This window comes from Petaurus breviceps, unplaced genomic scaffold (genome assembly GCF_028583685.1).
Source record: "Petaurus breviceps papuanus isolate PSGF00001 unplaced genomic scaffold, PetGlider_PUasm1.0 37, whole genome shotgun sequence".
NCBI classification, from domain to species: Eukaryota; Metazoa; Chordata; class Mammalia; order Diprotodontia; family Petauridae; genus Petaurus; species Petaurus breviceps.
Window position 1 is genome coordinate 40197102 of NW_027186296.1, and position 20496 is coordinate 40217597.

The 20496-nt window shown below is 35.3% G+C and overlaps 2 protein-coding genes across 4 annotated transcripts in view; one reads left to right on the forward strand and one right to left on the reverse strand.

The window, feature by feature from the left end:
- The window catches only part of TRIP4 (thyroid hormone receptor interactor 4), a 374079-nt gene that overhangs the window by 315750 nt on the left and 37833 nt on the right, over positions 1–20496 (reverse strand). The gene's annotated exons all lie outside the window — the stretch shown is intronic.
- CSNK1G1 (casein kinase 1 gamma 1) overlaps positions 1–20496 on the forward strand; it is a 292028-nt gene that overhangs the window by 231999 nt on the left and 39533 nt on the right. For all 3 annotated transcript variants that reach the window (XM_069098331.1, XM_069098330.1, XM_069098332.1), the window contains one exon: positions 19064–19215. In XM_069098331.1, coding sequence (XP_068954432.1) covers positions 19064–19215 — 152 coding nt within the window. The remainder of the gene's footprint in view (positions 1–19063; positions 19216–20496) is intronic.

Here is a 20496-nt window from a genome sequence, read left to right on the forward strand (position 1 = left end):
AAGCAGCCAGTGGGGAGGTGGGACAGCCCAGGGTGGTGCTGGACCAGCATACCTGGGTACTGTTCTGCCTTGTTGCACTATATCTGGAGTGCTAACCAGTTTAGGAGGGACATTGATAAGCTGAAAGCCATTCAGAGCAGGGCAGCCAGAATGGGGAAGGCCTCTATTTTTAATTCATGTCATACATAGATTTGCTAGAGAAATTGAAGGTGTTTAGCTTGAAGAACAATAAATTTGGGAGGGTAGGAAGGGAGAAAAGAACACAAGTCTTTGTCTGAAAAGCTGATAGGAGGAAGAGGGATCAGACTTGTTCTTTCTGGCCCTAGAAGGCATAGAAAGAATGAAAGGGGGGGGGTGGCCCAGGGGATAGAGCACTGGCCCTGGAGTCAGGAGGAACTGAATTCAAATCTGGCCTCAGACACTTAACACAAAAACTAGCTGTGTGACCTTGGGCAAGTCACTTAACCCCAATTGCCCTCCAAAAAGCAAAAACAAAAAAAAGAATGAAGAGAAGTTACAAAGAAGAAAATTTGGTCTCGATAGCAAGAAAAACACCTTATTAATTAGAAATATGCCCAGGTAGAATGGAATGCCTGAGGGGGTAATAGATTCCCCCACACTGGATGTCTTTAAGCGAAGACTCAGTGACCACTTGTGTGTCTTATAGTGGGGATTTTCGGGGAGTGGGTTGCACTAGATGACTGCTGAATGTCCTCCCAATGCTGAGATTCTGTGATGTGAAATATATAGTAAAACTTCCATGAAGTGAAGTCTACTTAACTAGAAACTACAACAAGCTGTATTCTGCCGCCTCCCCCACCCCACTATGCTTGAGCTTTACAAGAAGAATATCATGAGCATCAGGAATCTAGTGAAAATCAGGTAAAATACTTAGCCTTTGAGATAGCAGAGTCCTAGGCTCAGTTATTGGCAGCTGACCTCAGGGTCCTGCCATCTATTTCCCAAAATTGTTTTCAGACGTCTTTGTGGCAGTAGCCCCTAGACCCACACAGAAGACGTGGATGCTGCTAACATTAGCATCTTCTCTGCTTTCTGTTGACCATCCTGGACAATAATGTTGTGTTGTTCTTGCCTCTCATGTTTCTGAAAGCACTTTGAGGTTACAGCTCACCTGGTCCTCCCAACAAACTTGCTGGGTCTAAAGGAGTGGTAGGAGGTAGGTACTGTTATTATCTCCAGTTTACAAGTAAGGAAACTGAGCTAGGCAGCAGTAACATGACTTACTCAAGATCACACAGCTTATAAGTGGCTTAAGGCTGGATTTGAACTCAGCTTTCCTGACTCCAGGCCCAGAGCCCTATAAATTGTACCACCTAACTGCTTCTAATTGGGCTAGAGACCCTGTGAGGTTTCTTCAAGTTCCAGACCTATGATTGCTTCTGATACTGTGTCTGAGATGCTTTAACTATGTGCTCCCTTTATTTGCACAGTACTGTATGCATTGTGACCAGGGACCTGTTGCATAATGTCCTCAGTTATATACAATTATTCTTCTCTAAATGCCCTATTTACTACTGGTAAGGAGAGAATTAACCCTGCAGATACAAAAATGAAGTCAGTTTTATTCAACATAGCTTTTAGTAAAAGGAGATGTTACTAAATGTTCAGCAGTCAGCTCACAAGGATTGGGGGGGGCGGTGGGGAATAAGGTTGGGAGATGAACATATACTCAGACATATATTTGTGACATACATATAAGTTTAATCTATATTAACATTTTCTCTATCACTTTTTTTTTTTGCATTTTGGAGGTCAATTGGGGTTAAATGACTTGCCCAAGGTCACAACAGCTACTTTTTGTGTTGTGTCTGAGGTCGAATTTGAACTCAGGTCCTCCTGATTCCAGGGCTGGTGCTCTATTCACTGCACCACCTAGCCACCCCATCTCCATCACTTTCTTAATTTTAGATAATCAACAAAACAACAAATAAATAAATGTGTAAAAATAAAATAAAACAAATTTGTAGCATTTGCCTATTTCTGAAGTGCTCACACTGGAAATATAACAACTGACTCTCCAAAGCTGGGTGTGAGCAGGCTTTAGCACATCCCTGAAAACACATGCATGTGTGCACACACACAAGTGCTTGATTATAGTAATATATCATATATTTGATATTATAATATTATTGATTATAATAATATAATATATTATTATATCTATATACACTACTCAACACATTAAAAAGAGCTAGTCCTTTTATTGGCTGTGCTCTCTAAATAGTTAATGGAGCATACAGTCCTTTTTGACGCTGAACTTGAAGTCAAGAAAGTAACTATTGGCCCTTGTTGAGCATCCTGGTTTTTGTTTTTAGTGAGCAAACATATTTCCAGGCCTTTGGAAAGCATGTACTTTCCCACAATCCATGCAAAGCCTGGGTAAAAAATGACCCTCGCACAGCACTGGCTCCAAACTCCAAACTTTACAATTCCATCTTTCTTCCCTCTGCAACCCCATGCATGCTCAATATTTTTACCTTTCCAGTCCCTTGGACATTTAAAGTTCAGTTGCTGAAGGCACAGAAATAAACCTCCAGTGAATGCATATACACACATACACACATACATGAACTCCTTGGAACGTGTGCTGCTAATGATTCCTCAATCCATACCTAGTATTGAAGCCAACATTTTTCTTAACTAATTGTGCACTCTCTAAGTTTTTCTTCAGAGACAAAGGTAAAAAAAAAAATAGATCCCCAGTTTTTCCAGAATTCTTCCATTTGCAAGATACTTGGGTTACTCTCTATAATTATATATATTTTATAAATTATATAAATTTTATAAATTATAAATACTCCTGAACTTGGTGTCAGGCTCTTTTCTGGCCAACTCCAAAGCAATGCTTAAGTGATTTCAGTTTGGGTTTAGGGAAACATGACTCACTTAGCAGACTTCCAGGAGGGCTGAATCACTTCAAAGGTACTTAAGGGGTGCTCCCCCCCCTTTCACACATGGGCCCTAGGCATAGCCAGTCTATCTATTTCCCAGCTGCTATTTCTTTCTTCCATGCTACAGGGAAACAGGATAATTGAGGTACTGCAACTGGCACACTTCCATGCTTGGTGAGAAAATGCTGTCTAGGTATATAAATCCTTAGTTAACCTAATGCTTAGGAATAGTCTTAGAGTTAAATCTGGAAGAGGTCATCTTGTCCAGCTCCTCTATTTTACAAATTAAAGTTACTAATTAAAAAAGTCAGTTAACATCCCTCCCCCTATCAAGTCCTCCCACCCCACACACTTCACTACTTCAATAAAAGAATTTGTTTTGTTTGACCATCCTTATTTGTTACAGGGTTTTCTTTTTCTTTTTTTTTTCAATGGGTGGGAGAGAATAAAATATGTTTGGTAATTTTAAAAGATCAATTTAAAAATGAGCCTTAGTTTATTTAAAGTCCTTATATGGAAGTATTTTTTTTAATTCCATATACACTATATAAAGAAAATGAGGAACTTAGTCCTCAAAATAGGAGATGAAATACCAAAGTGAGCTAAGAAATTGTCCTGTGTCAAGTCCCAGAATACTTAAACATAGTACTTATTCCAAATAGTACTTTGCACCTGGTAAATACCCAATTAGTTTTTGTCTAGTTGAGTTTATGATTGAAAGGGGAAAATAACAGAAGCATAAAAGATGGTAAAGAAAAGTTTATAGTATTCTGGTACTTGAACAAAAAATTTTCCATAGAAATGAAAAGGAATAGTGAATCTAACAGAAGCATAGTATAAAACTGATAAACTTCCATAATTTACTAGACTGCTAAAATAATGAATTTTAAGGTGATTTGATTTTTCTTGAGACTTTTCTACTCCTTTAGGTTAGGGGAATGGAGGAGAATATATACAAATTTATTTGTGAATCTGTGCTTTAAACCAAAATGAGAAATAATTGGGTATAGGCATATGTCTCCATTTTGAAACAACCCTACACATCCATGATTGAAATCCATCATGAAATTATATGAAATTTTTATAAAATACAAGAGCAGGTAGATTTATGTCATTCTGGATTTCTTGAAGGCTTCATATTATGGCTTTGTAAAACAGATTTTCCCCATTACTTCTTCCTAAAAGATTTAACTAAGGACTACAGCTAAAGTTCAGACTTTACTAACTTGGTTGCGTTTTAATTCTCTGCCCTTTGAATTGATAGAATTAATTTTGCTGTTTTCCTTCAAAGACTTCTTCTATACTTGTTATTTTGTTGATTTGGATATTCCCACCACCGATGCAAATAATAACCCCTCTAAAACTTTTGACCTTTAAGAGCTCCTGTGATCAAAAGTTCATCACCTCCCAGCCCATCTGGTGACCAGCTGATATATGAAAAGTTCACACATATTAACCGTCCCTTGGCGCTTACAGAGCTGCAAATAAAGTCCCAGAGAAGTCTGTTGCCTTGCTCAGAGTTATACAGTTACGCACTCAGTTGGGCTTTGAAACCTACTTCTTGACTAGAAGCCTTGCTGCCATTCATAATGCAGTTACTGTGCCCAAACTTCTATCTAGACACTCAGCTAAAGTAATAGGAGTTGTGGGAAAGAATGACAACAAACAGAACCATCTTTATGCTTGATGTGATAACAGTAGGTCATGAAACCATGTAATTTGAAGTAGCTTTATAAAATCTTGGGGGAAAGAGGTTAAGCAAAAGGGGAAGCATTTTGAGGGAAGCAGAAAACACAAATGCTATTCTAAATTGTATGTGTGGATGGCAGCTTTTCTTTTCTACAGCTTATTAGCCAGTCCCTTCTGTTTTTCTTTGTTTGGAGGCTGTTTATTTTGTTTTAAAATCTGAATTTGAAAGATTTCATTCAAATCTGCCTCTTTTATGTGTCTGTTTAACTTTTAGTGGGGGTTTGGTGGTATGTGCATTGCAATCATTCACTTTTTTTCATACTCTAAAACCATAGAGGTTTCAAAACTATCAAATATGACAGAATCCATTGGCTGGTATTTCTGTATCAGAAAGTACCACTCTTCAATTATGCTTTTTCTTTTTAAAGGGAGGGTGTCAGTTTTAAAAAATTTATCTTTAAATGACTTATTCGAAGCAGCTTAGCTTAAATCTAGAGATCTGCTATATACTGTATTCTATAAAGGATAGCAATTTTCTTTTTCTTTTTAAGTTAAATTTCTTTCTTTTTTAGTAAAATGAAAAAAAAAAACAATTTTTCCTACCTCCCTCTAATTCAGGGGAGCAGGATGGGAAAGAAGAATAAAACCCTTCTAACACACATAATCAGACAAAACAAAGTCCTGCAATGGCCATGTCCACAAAATTTATCTTATTCTACACTTCTTCTCTTACCTCTTTCAGGCTATAGTTAACATGCTTCATCAGTTTTATTTTTAATTTTTTTTAATTAACATAAAATTTCAAGAACATTCACTTTCCCATATCTCATATATGATGCTTTTTTGGGCAGAGCTTCAAACTAGTTTAAGATTTGGATAATATATGTGAAATGAACTGTAGTAACTTGAGTGTTTGTGGCTCAGAATGCTGAGATTGCTCATAATATTAAAAGAGCATTTTCTTTTTTGAAAATTAATAGTTGAGAAATAGTCTACTTTTCCACATTTTTTTCTAAATAGGTTTGGTTTCATTTATTACTACTACTAATAGTAATATTAGTCTTTTTTTTAAATCCTATCTCTGAATTTTAACTACTCTATAGCTGTGTTTATTTTTTTCCTCTGCTCTATAGGGAAACATCAGGCTTATCTGTTTTTCTTTCTTCCTTATTAATTATTTACAGGGATTTCTTTGTCAACATTTATTAATTCAGTATTTCCTTGATAAGCCTCTCAATTTGGGTGAAATAATTTTTCAGAGTTATTAGTGGTAGAATTAAGCACTATTGATGAGAAAAATAGAAAGACTTGCATTTTATTTGTAAAGCTGTATTTTAAAATTTGATCATAATTTATTTTTTATAAATAATAGAAGAATAAGTTCTTTGTAAACAAAACCCTCTTTAATGAAGACTTGTATGTGAAAGATAGTCATGAACATATAACTGTTTTTGAAATTCAGTTATTAATATAAGCAGTTATATTTGCTTTTGCTTCTTTTAACTCTCAAAGTTATTCTTCTTTCTAAAAGGATGAAAGCAGGCTAATTATTAGCCAGTAATATGATCAAATTGCTAAGTACTTCAAGGGTGCCTGGTTCTATTTCAGTTCTCTGCCGAGTGTACATTTAATAATATCTCTGCTAAAAGCAGTTACTTTTTCATAATGTATTATGAAGTCTCTTAAAAGAACCTGAATGATAAAGAACCCATTATCCTTATTTTAATGTGTTTAACTTTAGTTTCATTTATAGCAGACTAAAAATTAGTGGTAGAATTGTGTACCTCTCCTTCCATTGTGCTGAATTTGAGATGTGTGTGAGCCCACTGTTTGGCAGAGCTTAAAGAACTGTGTTAATTACAGATGGAGAAACTATTTTAGAACATTCTGAAAGAAAATTTAGGCATAAAACATATCAGGTATGTAGCATTCCACTGTAGATTTGGCCAATAGACATAGGAAATATGTTGGCAACTTTAATCTCTCATCAAAACAAAAATCATTGGAATTATAGCATGTTACTTTTGAATTGAGGGAAATTTAGAATCTACTTTAGATACCTATGACTTTATTCAGTAGGTCCACTTAGGAAACATCATAAATGTTGTACCAGAAATTCTCCTTAGGTGTATATATATATTACAAGAACTCTGATTTACTGTTAAGTCTACTAATTTCTTCCTCTCAAACATCACAGTTATGTCTGAGAATTTTATTTAGCATATAGTATATTGGCCTGTGTCCCCCAACACCAGTGTTGTAGGAACTTGTACTTTCTAGCATTGATAAAGCCTTCGAAACACTTTAGAATATAATATGGGACTTTTCTTTGCAAGATTACCAGTTTAAATGTGAACCAGATAGCTTGAGGAGATTACTGTTTAGTTCTCTGTGACCAGTGATTGTGAGCCTTTTTAGTAGTTAGGTGTCTACATTATTCTCCACCAATATGAGCTACTTTGGGTAATCTTGAGAAAAACCAAGCACAGAATGGACCCCAAACACATCCATCTGTACAGATGGTGCTGATAATCTAGGTCTACAGCTCATGAGAATCAGTAAGTTTTATATTGTAACCAGGAAGCTTCAGGCAGCCTGTTACTTTACATTTGTTTCCTAAACAAGGTTGTTATTTCTGTTGTTCGACTCTGAATGAAACTTTACCCCAATATACAAACAGTAAAAATCACATTTTACTATTTGTTGTTCAGTCATTTTACCATGTCCAGCTCTTTATGACCACAATTCTTGGCAAAGATACTAGAGTGGCTTGCCATTTCCTTCTCCGGCTTATTTTGCAGATGAGGAAACTGAGGCAAACAGGGTTACATGACTTTCCCAGGGTCACATAGCTAATAAGTGTTTGAGGCCAGATTTTAACTCAGGAAGATGAGTCTTCCTGACTCTAGGCCCAGTTCTCTAACTATTGCACCATGTAGCTGCTCATTTTAATATAGTAGGGATATACTAACAACATTTTGATTTCTTTTTTTAAAATATTTTCTTTTTTTCTAATTACATGTCAAAAGAATTTTTAACATTTAAAAAAATTTTTATTTCCAAGTTCTCTCCCTCCCTCTTTCTCCTCCCCAATTATTGAGAAGGCAAGTAATTTGATATAGCTTTTACATGTACAGTCATGCAAAATGTATTTCTATATTAGTCATGTTTGGAAAAAAAAACCCCGACAAAAGGAAAAGAAAAGCAAAGAAAGTTTAAAAAACTATGCTTCCTTCACTCTGCACTGAGACTCCATCAGTTTTTTTTCTGGAAGTAGATAGCATTTCTCATCATAAGTCCTTTGAAATTTTATTATATTACTGAGAATAGCTAAATCATTCACAGTTGATCGTCATTCAGTATTGCTGTTTCTGTGTATGTACACTGTTCTCTGGTTCTGCTCATTTCACTTTGCATCAATTCATGTAATTCTTTCTAGATCTTTCTGAGAGCATTCTGCTTGTCATTTCTTATAGCATAATAGCATTCCATCACAATCATAGAGCACACCTAGTTTAGCCATTCCCCAATTGATGGGCATCCTCTCAATTTTGAATTATTTGCCACCACAAAAGGAACTGCTAGAAATATTTTTGTAGCTATAGGCTGGTCTCTTTCCTTTTTTTTTTAATCTCTTTGGGATATAGACTTTGTAGTAGTATTGCTAAATCAAAGGGTCTGCAGAGTTTTTTTTTATTATATTTAAATTTGTATTCAGAGTTCATCAGTTGTCTTTCTGGAGGTGGATAACATTTTTTCATCATGAGTCCTTTGGAATTATCTGGGATCATTGTATTAATCAGAATAGCCAAGACTTTCACAGTTGCCCATTATTATTTTTTTTAAAGCAATTGGGGTTAAATAACTTGCTCAAGGTTACACGGCCAGGTGTTTCTGGGTGGGTGCTAAGTGTCTGAGCCAGGATTTGATCCCCCAGGTCATCCCGACACTGGGGCCGGTGCTCTTACTCGCCGTGCTACCTGGCCGCCCCAGGGTCTGCAGAGTTTTATAACCCTTTGAGCATAGTTCCAAATTGCTTTCTAGAAAGATTGAACCAGCAGTACTTTAGTGTTCCAAATTTCCCACATCCTATTCAACATTTTTCATTTCCTTTTCTGTCATGTTAACCAATCTGATAGGTGTGAGATGGTAGCTCGGCGTTTTAATTAGCATTTCTCTAACCAGTAGTGATTTAGAGCATTTTTATATGGCTATAGATAGCGTTGATTTCTTCATCTGAAAGCTACCTGTTCATATCCTATAAACATTTATCAATTGAGGAATGACTTGTATTCTTATAAATTTGATTCAGTTCTCTATATGTTTGAGAAATAAAGCCTTTATCGGGGAAACTTTCTGTAAAAAACTTTTTCACAGCTAAGAATACTGTGTATTTCCCTCTATCTTATCCCCCCCACACACACACAATTTATAACTTTCTCTCTTCTTTCCTCTGTCCCTCCTCAAAAGTGTTTTGCTTCTGACCACACTTCTCCCAATCCGCCCTCCCTTCTATCAGCTTCTTACCCCCCTTCTCTTGTCCCCTTCCACTACTACTTGATTTCTATGCCCAACTGAGTATGTGTGTCATTCCCTCTTTGGGTCAATTCCCATGAGAGTAAGGTTCAAACATTGTCTGCCACCTCTCATCTTTCCTTCTACTGTAAAAAGTCATTCATACCTCTTCTTGTGAGATAATTTACCCCATTCTACTTCTTCCTTTCTCTGCTCTTTCTCATCCGTTACTTTTTTTAGATATCATCCCATCATAGTCATTCCTCTTTCTAACCTCTTAATTTGATTTTAAGATATAATTCTGTCATATTCAACTCACACCTGTGCCCTCTGTCTATACTCCTAACTGCCCTAATAATGAGAGTTCTTAGGAGTTACAAGTGTCATCTTCCCATGTAGGAATTCAGACAGCTTAACCTTATTGAATCCCTTGTTATGCTTCTCTTGAATCTGGTATTTGAAAGTCAGATTTTCTATTCATCTCTGAGCTGTTTGTCAGGAATACTTGAAAGTCCTCTATTCTATTAAATGTCATTTTTCCTCTGAAGGATTGTACTCAGTTTTGCTGGGTAGGTGATTCTTGGTTGTAATCCTAGCTCCTTTGCCCTCTGGAATATCATATTCCAAGCCTTCCACTCCTTTAATATAGAAACTGCTAAATCTTGTATTATCCTGGCTGTGACTCCACAACATTTAAATTGTTCTTTCTGGCTTCTTAAAGTATTTTCTCCTTTCCCAGAAGCAGAGGTGTGGTCCTTAGGCCGCATGTGGCCCTTTAGGTCCTCAGATGAGACCCTTTGACCAAATCCAAACTTCACAAAGCAAATCTTGTTATTAAGGTGATTTTTTTGTGTATGTGAAGTTTGGATTTGGTCAAAGGGATGCACTTGAGGAGACCTAGAGGGCTGCATGTAGCCTCAAGGCTGCAAGGTTCCCCATAACCGTCCTTGATACTCTAGAATTTGACTGTGATATTCCTGAGAGCTTTCATTTTGGGATCTCTTTCAGGAGGTAATCTATTTTACCTGTTGGTTTTAGAGTGTCAGGGAAGTTTTCCTTTATACTTTCTTGAAATATGATGTCTATGCTCTTTTTTTTTTTAAATTAAGGCTTTCAGGTAGTCTAACAATTCTTACATTATTGCTCCTGGACCTATTTCCCAGTTTAGTTGTTTCTCTACATGAAATGTTCCACATCTTCTTCTTTTTCATTGTTTTGATTTTGTTTTATTGTTTCTTGATGTCACATGAAGTCATTAGCTTTCACTTGCCAAGTTCTGATTTTTTTTATTTTATTTTTAAAAATGTATTTATTTACTTTTAGTTTACAATATTGAGTTTCAAATTCCCCCCCCACCCCATAATGGCATGCAGTCAAATATAGGTTCTATAAATACCTTTGCATTGAACATTAGTCAAGTTGTAAAGAAGGATTATAATCAATGGAGCGAACAGTGAGAAGGAAGGGACAAAACAAAGCATAACACAAAAGAGAGAGAGAAAGTAGTTTGCTTCAATATGAATTCAGACTCTGTAGTTCTTTCTCTGGATGTGGATATCTCTTTCCATCATGAATCTTTTGTAGTTGTCTTCTAACCTTGTATTGCTGAGAGGAACCCAGTCCATCAAAGTTATTTGTCACACATAGGATGGTGTCTGTAATTGTGTACAAAGTTCTTCTGGTTTTGCTCTCCTCACTCAGAGAAGTTCTGATTTTTAAGGAATTATTTTCTTCAGTCAACTTTTGTGCCTCCTTTTACCATTTAGCCTATTCTGTTTTTTAAGATGTTATTTTCTTCAGTATTTTTTTCCCTCCTTTACCAAGCTGTTGATTTTTTTTCATGATTATCTTGCATTACTTTAACTTCTTGTCCAAATTTTTCCTTTACCTCTGTTATTTGATTTTTAAAAGCCTTTTTTGAGCTCTTCTAGGACTTCTTTTTGGGCCTTCAGTCCAATTTACATTTTTCTTTGAGGCTTTGGATGTAGCTATCTTGTCTTTGTTGTCTTATTTAGAGTTTGTTTTGAATTTTTGCTGTCACCATAGTAACTTTCCATGGGTAGCTTCTTTTTTTGTTGTTGTTTACTCATCTTTCCCAGCCTATTTTTTGACTTTTAACTTTATATTAAAGTTGTGCTCTGCTTGCAGGGCAAAGGAGGCATGGTCCTAAGCTTCAGGTTTTTTTGTGCTGCTATTTTAAGAGCTACCTCTGGAGGTCTATAAGTTTTCAGTTCTTCCAAACTGGTATGATGTAAGAAGAGGTGTGGTCACTGCTCTCCTGGCCTGTTCTCTGGTCTCTGACCACAAGCACTCATCTTCTCCCTGAAACTGTGACCAGGGTCTCCCACGCCCTGTGGCCACATGCTTTAGTGTGCTAGTGTTCCTCCTTGCCCTGGAACTGCAGCCCGGGACCCTGGGTGGGCAGTGCCAGCAAAGAGAACCCTGTTAATCTCTTTTGGAATAGTTGTCCAACGTCCTTACCATTTGTGGGCTAATTGCTCTGGGAGCTACCACCACTGATTCCACAACCCCTGAGGCCTGCTGATGGCTTGCCGCAAGGCCTGCCCTGACCTGTTTCCATTCTTCATCCCAATGAGACAGACCTTTATTGTTGACCATTTAAGTTGTTTTGGACTGGAAAGCTGTTTCACTCCATCCTTCTGTTGGTTCTGCTGGTTCAGAATTTGTTTTGAGGTGTTGCATTAAAGTTGTTTGGAAGGGAAGTTGGAAGGACTCAGATATATTGGTTCTGCCCTTCCCATTTTGATTTCTGATGGTGCATCTCTGACCATGATTGGCATTGTCTAATGGTTTTCCATCAGAAACCAATATGCTTTTATTAATGGAACACTTAACAAGATGTGGCATCTACATGTGACTCTGCCCTCAGAACCATTCATTAGACTTACAACTAAAGAGTCCTATGTGTTTTGTTTCCTTCATTGGAATATATGCTCCTTGGGGTGGCTAGGTGCACAGTGAATAGAGCACAAGCCCTGGAGTCAGGAGGACCTGAGTTCCAATCCGGCCTCAGACACTTAAAAACTTACTAGCCATGTGACCTTGGGCAAGTTACCTAACCCCATTTGCCCTGTCTTCCTCCCTCCAAAAATTAAAATAAAAAAATTAAATGGGAATATATGCTCCTTGAAAACAGGGACTACCTTCTGTACTTGTATACACATAATAGATACCTAAATCCTTTTTCATTTATTCATTTTCAGCGAGAGTGAAGAGCACAGGATGAGTAGATATTGGATGGGTCACTACATATGTCAGATCTCATTCTTTCCCCAGAACTGTACTCCTCTTCCAAAATTCCTTACTTATGTGGAAGGTACCACCATCTTTTTAGTCTCCCAGTTTTCCCCTTCATTATCTTTTACTTCTCACCCAACTAAAACTGTTCTCTTCAAAGTTACCAAGAATCTCTGCTCCGTTGCCCAATCTGGTGGCATTTGCTCAGTCCACATCATACTTGATCTCTTTGTATTTGACACTGTTGACTTCTCTCTCTTCTTAAATCCTTACATTTTTGTCTTGAATTGCTGGAAATTATTTTCTTTACCTATAAAACTATCATACCTAAAACTTCAAAAACTTGAAAACAGAATTTTATAACTTTAAATATCTAAGAAATGAAGGATTTTAGTAGATTTTTAATCCATTATTTAAAAATATAAAAAATGTGCACTAAGATGTACAAGACCAATTGATTGACATAATGCAAGATGGAAATTTATTAGCCAAATTTAAGAAAAACCATTGCAGAAGCTGTGAATGGGATTGAAAAATGAGTACTTTGATTTTGTGAGTATAACCAATGATGTACTTCTTCCAGTTGGATCTTTGTAAGGTAATCTTTTTCAGCTATGCCAGCCATTAAAACCAAGTATGAAAATAAATTGAACTTAAAATCAGAAATTGAAATTTGCTGTGTCACAAAGTATTGAACAAATATTTTCAAAAATAATGAAGCATATTCTATTTCATTTCATTTGTTAAAGTATAGCTATTGACAATATTTTAGCAGGAGCAAAAAGGTTTTAAAGACCTTTTTTCAGTGTGATAGTTCATCTTTACCATTCTTTAATTTCAATATTTGTGTAAATTTTTTAATGTCCATAATTATTAGTATAGTTATATATGTATATAATTCATGAATAATGTACATTTGTTGAGTGCATGTACTCAAATTTTTTTTCCTATAGGAGTACATCATCAAAAAGAGAAAGAGAGCCCCCACAACCCTAAAAGATTAGGGATAGAGTAAGAGTTTCTCAATTCTTCCAAAATATAGAGAAAATTGTAGATTTTATCATTATAAATAGATTTATCATTATAAGATTTATATTATAGATTATCATTATAAGATTTATATTATAGATTTATCATTATAAAAAAACTAGCAGATATTACAATCCTTTGATAAACACGGAAACTCTTTATTTGCCTAGTTGAGGCCAAAATTGTCACCAGGTGATATAAGAATGAAACTCTTTTCCTCTAAGGATCAAAAAAATGATCTAGTTGGTAATGAATTTTTTACTTTGTCTCCAGTGTCTAATATTTGTAGTTCAGCCATCTAAGGGAGCAATCTTCTTTTGATGATTAGAGTATTTATACTGAGAAAGCCAGGTATTGATGACATCAAATACTGATTAAATGAGTTCTGCTTTACCATAACTGAGGAAACTCAATCCAAATCATATTCACCCTAATTCTGACAAAAAAAGTACAGATCACAGCATGAAGTGTTTGGCTTTGAATTTCTCAGACAGACTAAATAAGAGTAGCTGTTGAGCTTTATGTATTTTAAGCAGGGTGAAATGTATCAGAGCAAACAATATAAATACAGTGTTTTCATATGAAATCCTGTTTCCTTTTTCGAGTTAATGAAGGTGAAACAGGCTGTTAGTTCCTAGCAAGAAAAAGTAGGTGAATGGTCACAGTGATCCCTGCAAACAAACAAAACATTTTATTGCAATTTTTTGCTTTTATATTACATTCATTTCCAGGTGTAGCCTTCCCCTTCTTATTTTCAACTATTCCTTTTCTTTTTTTTTTTTTTAACATTACCATAGTTTCCTCCTGTATTTCTTTTTCTCTCCTTCCTGGAAAGCCAGGTATCATGGGCCCATTTAATAATATTTTTAAAGACACAAAAAAGGAGAAAAAAATCAGTATAATTGATCAACAAATAAAAAAAATCTGAAAATATGTGCAGTGGACTATATTCAGTGGACCTTCCACCTCTGCAAAGGGTTGGAGTGGTGGGAATAAGGAGAATGTGTAAAGATGTGTGTGAACCAATGCAGAATGAAGTAGCAACAATATACATGACTACAGCAATGTCGATAGAAAGGTGACCACAATTAAATCAAAAGTGAGTGTTGCAAAATTATGAAGAGCAAGAATGGCTCCAGAGAAGCATAAGAAGATATTCCCACCACTCCAATCCTTTGCAGAGGTGGAAGGTCCACTGAATATATTCTTCACATTCATCAGTTTCTTACAAAACATTTATCTATCACAATTTTTTAAAGCCATACCCCAATATATAGGCATCTATTTTCTTTCCAGTTCTTTGCTATCACAAAAAAAATGCTGTCATAAAGATTTTAATGTATATGGGAACTTTCTTAGCAATGACTTTCCTTGGGGTTTAAGCCTAATAGTGGAATTCTGGGTCAAAAGATAAGGACATTTTGATCACTTTATTTACATATTTCCTCGTTGCTTTCTAAAATGGTTATACCAATTCACAATTCCACTAAAAATGCCCTAGTGTTCTTATCTTCCCACAACTTATTCAACATCCATTATTCCCATCTTTTGTCACATTTGCCAATTTGGAGAGTTATCAGATGAAACTGCAAGGTTGTTTCAATTTGTATTGTTCTTATTTTAAGGATTTGGACCATAACAACCATCATATGGTTGCTAAATTTCAGATAATCAAAATTATATTTTCTTTTTTGTTTTTAAACAGTTTATTTATTTTTAGTTTATAACATTAAGTTCCACAAGGTTTTGACTTCATAATTTTCTTCCCCTTGCTCCCCTGTCCCCTCTCCAAGACAGCATGCAATCTGATATAGGTTCTACATATACATTCACATTAAACATATTTTCACATTAGTCATGTTGCAGAGAAGAATTATAACCAATGGAATGAAGCACAAGAACAAAGAAATAAAACAAAAAAGACAACAAATAGTATGTTTCAATCTACATTCAGACTGTGATTCTTTCTCTGGATGTGGATAGCATTTTCCATCATGAGCCTTTTGGAGTTGTCTTAGAACCCTGTCTTGCTGAGAAGAGCCAAGTCTGTCAAAGTTAGTCATCGAACATTGTGACAATACCTTTGTACAATGTTCTCCTGGTTCTGCTCCACTCATTCAGCATCTGTTCATATAAGTCTTTCCAGTTTTTCTGAAGTCTTCCTGCTAATCATTTCTTATAGCACAATAGTATTCCATTACATTCATATACCACAACTTGTTCAGCCATTCCCCAATTGCTGGGCATCCCCTCAATTTCCACATCTTTGCCACAACAAAAAGAGCTGCTATAAATATTTTTGTATATGTGGTTTCTTTTCCAATTGTATGATCTCTTTTGGATACAGCCCTAGAAGTGGTATTGCAGGGTTAAAGGGTATGCACATTTTTTTTTTTTTTTGAGAGGGGAAGCCAAGGCATTTGGGGTTAAACTTGCCCACAGTCACACAGGTAGTCGGTGTCAAGTGTCTGAGGCCAGATTTAAACCCAGTTCCTCTGGACTCCAGGACCAGCGCTCTATTCACTGTGCCACCTTGCTGCCCTGTGTAGTTTTTTTTATAGCCCTTTGGGCTTAGTTCCAATTTGCTCTCCAGAATGGTTGGATCAATTTACAACTCCACGATCTTCTCCAGCATTATAATTTCCCTGTTTTGTCATGTTAACCAGTCTGACAGGTGTGATGTACTTAAGAGTTGTTTTCATTTGCATTACTCTAATCAATAGTGATTTAGAGCATTTTTCATGTGACTATAGACATCTTTAATTTCTTCCTCTGAAAATTGCCTGTTCATATCTTTGACCATTTATCATTTGAGGAATGACTTGTATTTGTAAAATTTTACTCAGTTCTCTATTTATTTTAGAAATGAGGCCTTTATCAGAGACACTGAGGTTTCATCTCAGTTTTCTGCTTACCTCCTAATCTTGGTTTCATTAGCTTTGTTTGTACAAAAACTTTTCAATTTAATTTTATTAAAATTTTGTATTTCATAATGTTCTCTATCTCTTATTTGGTCAGAAATTCTTCCATTTTCCACAATTGACAGGTAAACTATTCTTTGCTCTCCCAATTTGCTTATAGTATCAGCCTTTATATCTAAATCATGTACCCATTTTGACTTTATTTTGGGATGTGGTGTAAGATATTAGTCTATGCCCCGTTTCTGCCATACTGTTTTTCCGTTTTCCCAGAAATTTTTGTCAGATAGTGAGTTCTTATCCCCAAAACTGGAGTCTTTGGGTTTATCAAACAGTAGGTTACTATAGTCATTGACTCTACTATGTCTTGTGTGCCTAATCTATTCCACTGATCCACTATTTCTTAGCCAGTATCGAATAGTTTTGATGATTGCTGCTTTATAATACAATTTAAGATCTGGTATGGCAAAACCACCTTCCCTAGCATTATTTAGATCTGACTTTATTTGTTTGAAAAGTGTTTTGTAATTTTGTTCATATAGTTCCTGGCTTTGTTTTGGCACGTAGACTCTCAAATATTTTATAATGTCTTCAGTAACTTTAAATGGAATTTCTCTTTTGATCTCTTGTTGTTGGTTTTTGTTAGTAATATATAGAAATGCTGAAGATTTATGTGGGTATATTTTATATCCTACAACTTTGCTAAAGTTATTATTTTTCAGGTAGTTTTTTTACTTGATTTTCTAGGATTCTCTAAGTATATCATCATATCATCTGCAAAGAGTGATAGCTTTAATTGTTTTTTGCCCATTCTAATTCTTCCAATTTCAAATTTGTTTTTATTGCTAAAGCTAATATTTCTAGTACCGTATTGAATAACAGTGGTGATAATGGACTATTGGAATGCTTTATCCCCATTACATATGATATTTACTGATGGTTTTTGGTAGATGCTACTTATTATTTTAAAGGAAGACTCCCATTTATTCCTGTGCTCTCTAGGGTTTTTAATAGGAATGGGTGTTGTGTTTTGTCAAAAGCCTTTTCTGCATCTATTCAGATGGTTTCTGATAGTTTTGTTGTTGATGTGGTCAGTTATGCTGATAGTTTTCCTAATATTGAACCAGCCCTGCATTCCTGAAATAAATCCTACCTGGTCATCAAAATTATCTTTTTTATCTTAAGTAACTGTCTCTGCCGCTTGTTTATTTAAGAACGTATCTCCTACCCATATTTTTATGTGATCTGTTTCTGGGTTTGTTTGGGTTTTGTTGTTGTTGTTATTGCTGTTGTTGTTGGGTTTGGTTTTTTTTTTTTGCTTTTTGGAGGGGGGAAAGCAGGGTAGTTGGGATTAAGTGACTTGCCCAAGATCATGTGGCTAATAAGTGTTGAGTATCTGAGGTCGGATTTGAACTCAGGTCCTTCTGACTCTAGGGCCAGTGCTCTATTCACTGCACCACCTAGCTGGCCCTTTAATTTTTAATATTAAGACCATATAGCCCTTTAGATTTTATTGTGGAATATGTTATAAGTTGTTGGTCTTTGACTGATTTTCTGCCTGATTGATTTTCAGTTTTCTCAGGAGCTTTTATCAAATAGGACTTATTTTAAAAATAATTTATATTTTCCAATTTTTTGAACACTGCCTTATTGAGTTACATTGTTTCTGATTCTTCCTTGTCTAGTTCTTTCCATTAATCTTCCTCTGTACTTTTTAACCAATACTAAATTATTTTAATGACTTATGCTTTATAATATAGTTTGAAGTCTAGAAGTACTACTCCCACTTCATCTTTACCTCTTTTCATGATTTCTCCATGATATTTTTTATTATTTTATTGAATTCTATAAAGTATCCCCTTGGTAATTTCATTGTCATAGCAAAAAAAAGTCTGATTTAGCCTTTAACATTGTCATTTTTATTGTTTTGGCATAGCCCAATCATGAACACTCAATTTTTCTCCAGTTATTTAAGTAGTTGAAGGCCATATCATTTTCAAATGTTCTATTGTCTTATCTATATACTGAGGAGAAAACTGCTATCATTAAAGTGAAAAGTAGAAATTAGCTTCTTGTAGCTGTGGATTACAAATCTGGTGAAAAATCCAGCTTTTTGCCTTTCACAATTACTTATCAGAAGTCAAACACTAAGTATCTGTTATATGTTTTCAGCCGATAATAAGAAAACAGGAAATATCAACTACTATACTAGAAGAGTCAGTGTTGTACTGGCACGTGGTCAAAGTAGGATGTTATGTGACCTCTCCACTGGAGACTTTAGTTTAAGCTCTTTGTGGGGCAACAAATGCAAACTGCAAATGTTGCTTTACCTGCAACCTAAAGGAGCATTAATGAAACCACCTAGTGCAACATGATCTGTTTGCTTGATCTTAAGGTCACTGAGCCATCATTTGAACCTTTTATAATAGTGTACTTCCAGGCACCCTTTGGGGAAAATAGTTTACTATATAAGCTGATAATGGATCATAGACAATAGGAATGGGAATGTGGTTGGTTCTCAGGTATTAAGTGACAGACCATGCCTACATACCAACCTCTGCTCTAGTCAGTTTGCATTGAAACTTCTGCTCATTGGTTAATTTCTCGACTAAGAATTATGGAAGAAAATGGAAATAAATCTCATCTTAAAGACTGTAAGGTCATTATCCCCATTGAATTCAGGCCAGTGTTGTCATGTGTTTTGATTTTTAATTTGTTTATAATTTCCCTCTCCAATTTCAGCTGAAGGCCTACCCCAGGTGTATTATTTTGGGCCATGTGGGAAATACAATGCCATGGTACTGGAGCTCCTTGGCCCTAGTTTGGAGGACTTGTTTGACCTCTGTGACCGAACGTTTACTTTGAAGACTGTGTTAATGATAGCCATCCAGTTGGTAAGTAAGGACTGTGGTGATGGAGTTTACTACCTTATTATAAGCCTTTCATGTGTTTGTGTATATATGTATGTGTTTGTATATTTGCCTATATGCATGTGTATATATACATATATGTGTATATGTATATATAAACATGTTTCCATACTGTGTATTAATTAGCAATAATTTGTTGAGTAGTACCTGATTTTTCACATTTTTATGCCATTCTAGGAAGTTTCCAGGGACATCAAATTTAAACAAAGAAAATTTAACACCAGACCTATATTTCCCAACAAAAATTTACAAGTATCCTGATACATAAAAACAATCTTGGGCAATATCCCATCCTTAGAGGTGAAGCAAATAATTTAGTGGAGGAGAGAGTATAATTCTTGAAATCATCTGGATGAAACTGATTTGCCTAATGACTTACTTGCAGATTTTTGACACATGGTAATAAGTTTTCCATTTGGTTGACTTCATGAAAAGACATGAGATACAACACACTGAGCATCTGTTGCAGGGTCTGAAGCAGCATAAGGGAGACTCTACCATGATGAAAAGTCTATTCTTGCCTCCTTTCACAGCAAAGACTGCCATGGTTGTAGAGGCTGGTTATTCATCTTTTAAGAAAAGAAAGTACTTTAAATTTAGAAACGAAATCAACTTAAGGATCATATGTATAATTCCCATGAGAAGACTATCCATCCATTATGAGAAAGTTATAGATATGATTATTTATCAACAAATGGTCATAAGTAATAGGCCACCAAGGCTTAAGTTAAAAAAAATCTACCTTGTCTTCTCAGTCTAAAATTCAGATATCTAAAGTCTTGTAACTTTCATAAATTGTTAGAAAAACTTTTGCAAATATAAAACTTTTTTACAAGGATAATAATGTCACCTTGTACTTTTCAAAGTACTTTACTCACAGCAATTTTGTGAAGTAGGTAGTGTACATATTATTGTTATCACCATTTTACAAATACTGAAGATGTGGTAGTTTCATGATTCACCATTTATGCATTATATTTACCTTGGCATTTAAAAATCTTTACTTTTTAAGACAAAAGTAGAAAGTGGGAATAGATTGGGTTTAGGTTTTTAATTTTATTTAAGTGATAATCTTTTATTTTTTCTAGAATGTATATTTTGAATTATGCAGTTAGTATTAATGGTTAATGGCAGAATGGACAAATAGCTTTCCATTTTAATGTCTGGATTGTAGGTTTCTATGTGGCAGTAGCCGCCAAAGGATTCTTAATCATTTCATGAGGGGGAATTATTTTGTATTTTCCT